The sequence below is a fragment of the Helianthus annuus genome, chromosome 4 (assembly GCF_002127325.2).
Source record: "Helianthus annuus cultivar XRQ/B chromosome 4, HanXRQr2.0-SUNRISE, whole genome shotgun sequence".
NCBI lineage: Eukaryota > Viridiplantae > Streptophyta > Magnoliopsida > Asterales > Asteraceae > Helianthus > Helianthus annuus.
Genome location: NC_035436.2, coordinates 130,054,085 through 130,058,135, shown reverse-complemented (window position 1 = coordinate 130,058,135; position 4,051 = coordinate 130,054,085). Strand labels below are relative to the sequence as shown.

The 4,051-nt window shown below is 41.0% G+C and overlaps 1 protein-coding gene across 1 annotated transcript; it reads right to left on the bottom strand.

The window, feature by feature from the left end:
- Nucleotides 1-1,660: 1,660 nt before the first annotated feature.
- LOC110933682 (leucine-rich repeat extensin-like protein 5) lies at nt 1,661-2,755 on the bottom strand. The gene has a single exon (XM_022176892.1). The coding sequence runs from the start codon at nt 2,753-2,755 to the stop codon at nt 1,661-1,663; it is 1,095 nt and encodes a 364-aa protein (XP_022032584.1).
- Nucleotides 2,756-4,051: the final 1,296 nt, after the last annotated feature.

The window sequence follows — 4,051 nt, the reverse complement described above, 5'->3', positions numbered from 1 at the left end:
TATACGCTTTGGTTCCGGTGTGACCAAGTATGGAACCAATCGGGACATGGTGTTGAAACTTATAAGATACGCCTGACAATCTAAGTTCTTCATGACCAATGTCAAGAAGTCAGTCTTGATTTTCTCAACCTCATGTCGGGGGTAGAAATTTTCCTTGATCAATGCAACAAATTGATCCCAAGTCAAGTTATACAACGGAATCTTCCCTGTATCCTGGATCAATGACCTCCACCAAGCTAAAGCTTCAACTTTAAAGGATTGTGAGACAAACTTCACAATATCCTGTTCTGCACAACCACTGATATCAACCAAGGTATCCATCTCATCGAGCCAAGTCATACAATCAATGGCTCCTTTCTCTCCTGTGAAGTCTCTGGGCTTGCAGGAGATGAAATATTTATAAGAATAGGTCTTAACACGCGGCTCCAGATCGAGCACGATTCGTTTGGATGGAATACTCCTTTGATTCGACGAATGCTGAGAATTGTCCTTATGAGATACATGTGTCTTGGAAGGTGGTTTTGTATGAGGTACTGATTGGGTCCTGTTACGTGTACCACTTGATTCTTTGAACTGCCTGTCCATGGCTCGAGTGACAACATTATCAATCATAGCTTGTAAATCTGCACCAGCTACATTAATCCTGGTGGTATCATTTCTCTCCCGAGGATGACTGTTAACCTCTTCTGATTCAGCCATGTAGCTTGATTGCTACATAAAAATGATGACAATGATTTATTCAGAAGTCTATTATGGAATTGTCATTTTTGATGATTCATTAACCATGGTAACAATAAACCATATCGGTTAATTTGTTAGTCATATTTATTTAGGATTTTCATTATAATTTATCCATAGTTGTAAATCATTAAAATATTAGAGTGGCACAAAAGGCCTAGTCACAAGGACAGTTTTATATTATAAGCCATGATCTTATAAGATCGAGGCATTAAGGTTTGAACATAGTTCATCACCTTTTCTTGACAGGGAGTCGTAGACTACAACTGTCTTTTGTCTTATTAGACAATGAATATGGCCCGTAGGCACTTCATCACTTATGGATGTTTTTAAATTATTTGGCAAAATAAGGAATTGGAAGAATCCAATATAAGGATGACTAGTGTGATTTTATCGAATCACATTTGCCAAGAGTGCTAACATGTTTGCAGATGTTAACAAGGATTTTGAATCTTAGAAAGGTTTTACCACCAGGGGCATGTCTAAAATGACATATGGGCTAGGTTATACCTTCAAGATTCCCTTTCAATATTTATTGGCAGATCAATTTTAAAATGGAAAGATATTTTGATTTATTTCATATAATATATTCATACATATAATGACAAATGAAAAAATATTCCATTAAATTGAAAGAAGTACATAGATGCCCTAAACGAGACTTTTAAATAAATAACTTGCCCACGCAGGGGCTAAAATAAAGAAAATACAAGTCCACGCAAGGACCAAGTACATAAATAAATGTCCACACAGGGACTTAATTGAAATTTAAAATTACAAAACAAATAAATAAGGAATTTCAATAATCCCTCTTCTTTTTCCCCTTTATTAGTTTTGCCAAACCCTTCAGTAACCCACGGCGGCTCCTACGCTCCTCTTCCACCTGTTGCTCCACCTTGTGCAACTGTTGAAGGATTTCCTGCTACTGCGGTGGTTGGATTTGTGGTGGCTGCAGAGGTTGAGGAGGTGGTGGGTATTGATACCCATATGCTGGGTACCCAGTTGGGTACGCAGCTTGAAAGGGTCCTTTGGGATGAAGAGCATTGTAGTTCGCTGCCTCGAGGTACGGGTCAACATTAGGGGCATTGTAGTAGTTGTAACCCGAGTGTGTTGGCTGCTCAAACGGGTTGTACGCCGCTGCACCGGCGTAAGAAGGAATTGGGTTATCATAACCCATGTGCGGTGGTGGTGGTGCGACTGGCGGAGAGTTGACTTCAGAAACTGGGTTTGAAGGCCCACCCATTTGCGGGTCTTCGTACAACGGCGGGTAATGGCTGTTGCTTGAGTGTTGGGGGGTGCTGAAGTGGAAACCCCCTCGCACGGACATCCGTGCACCTGATCTTCTTCGCCTCGGTGGTTCTGGAGACAGTTGCTGTTCTGGCTGTGGCGGAGGCGGTGGCGTGACCACCTGGAAACGCGAATCCTCAGAGGGATCCTGATGTTGATGATGTTGTGGGTTGAAAGGGGGAATGTACTCCCAGTTGTGTGTGGCCCATCTTTCAGCAAAACTGTCCGGACCCCTGTAAGGCGAACCATGAAATGATGATCCGCTGGAAATTTCAATGGGATGCATCGGCGTCCCACTCGGTGGCATCTCGGGATCTGGATCTTCATCCATCTCTATATCCTGCATCTCAGGATAGTGATCAGCTGGCCCCAAAGGGTTTGGACCCTCTGGTTCTTGAACCTGGTTCATTGGATTGAACCTACTTTGGAAGTATGGGGTCGAGTCCTGGAAAGCACGGTGCGAACCCGATCGCTGCAACGGGATGAAGGAGTGCTGCGAGTGGTCAGACTCGTTGTTCTGATGGAGTCCGAATGAATCGTGATATGATGGTGAAGAGCTAAGTGAGACAGAGCGTCTCGTAGGCTCTATGTAGGTCCTCCAGTCTTCGTGAGGACTCGATGCGATTGATGCGGATGGTATGCGCCTGTGTGATGGCCCAGCTTTGTGATCATTTCTTGTTAGCACTTGAGCCTTTCCTCTGCCACCTCTTCCTCTTACACGTGGCGACATTTTATCCTGTCAAAACAAAAGAAAACAACAAAAGACAAAAACAATTAAGATTAGGATTTATCCTAAGTCCTTTGTCTAGACTCGGAAGTCAAGAAATGTGCAACTGTGTCATTGAGATTAAACACAAAAGGCTAGTGTTTAATTCACTCAATGTTGGCTCTGATACTAACCTGTCACACCCCGATATTTCCACGTATTACCGGTGGGCCCGGTGGGGAGTATCGTGACGAAGTTGATATCATCATAGTCAAATAATCACAGTTCAATGCACAGCGGAAGTCTAAAGTAATAATACAAACCGAATTTGAAAGTATAATAAAATATTACACAACGGTTGTAAAAGGGATCCACAGGCGGATCTAAAACAGAAAGAAATATTGTTCAACAGACTTTAAGTATCAAAAGCTTGCAAGACTATTTATTTAATACTCGGAGTTTCCAGCCCATTACGCTTAGTACCTGCACTTAACTTTTTTGGAAAATACGTCAGTTACACTGGTAAATACAACTAACTGACTCTTTTTGAAAAGTATTTATAAAATTGGTTTGGATGCACAAGCCATAAAATCTTTTATAACTTGGGACAATTATTTAAAAATAATCTTGTATACAGATTTATATGTTTGTCGTCCGTTCAGGGCTGGTTAGAAGAGCCGGACAAGATTAATAGACACACCACAAGTATAGGCCCACAAGAGAGTGAGATACCGTTTATACATACGCAACTGTTAGGTGTATGCCCACACCCCGTGCTTAAGCCATGGCCATTTCTAATGAATGAGCCGAGGATATCCAGGACATGGTCATTAACCCCCCAAAGGCATTGCATCAAACAATACAGATTAAAACGGGTTATGCTATATATTAATCACATTCCGATTAAATGATTTCATACCCGACCAAGCAGTATTATTATAATACCGTATCCCAAGCCCGTATAAGGGAAAATAAGTTAAAAGTATTTACCTGAGCTAAAATATAATTTTATTCCCAGCCGTATATCAAATCAACAAGTACAAGTAGCTTTTACTTGGCTCGTAATCTGGAACGAAGGTTTTAATAACCTATTAGATTCCTAACGGGTCTTATTTAAGTTATAACTTAGACCGGTTAGTTTTAAAGAAAGGTATACGGTTCAAAACGCACGATTAAGCGAAGACCGGATTAGAATGTGATTTAGACCCAACAAGTATGAAGACTTGTATAAAATGGGTAAACTAAACACATTCTGGATTTTGAAGTAAAAATGATAAGGTTTGACCCGTTTTGGCTAATTTATGCAAACTAGTCACATAA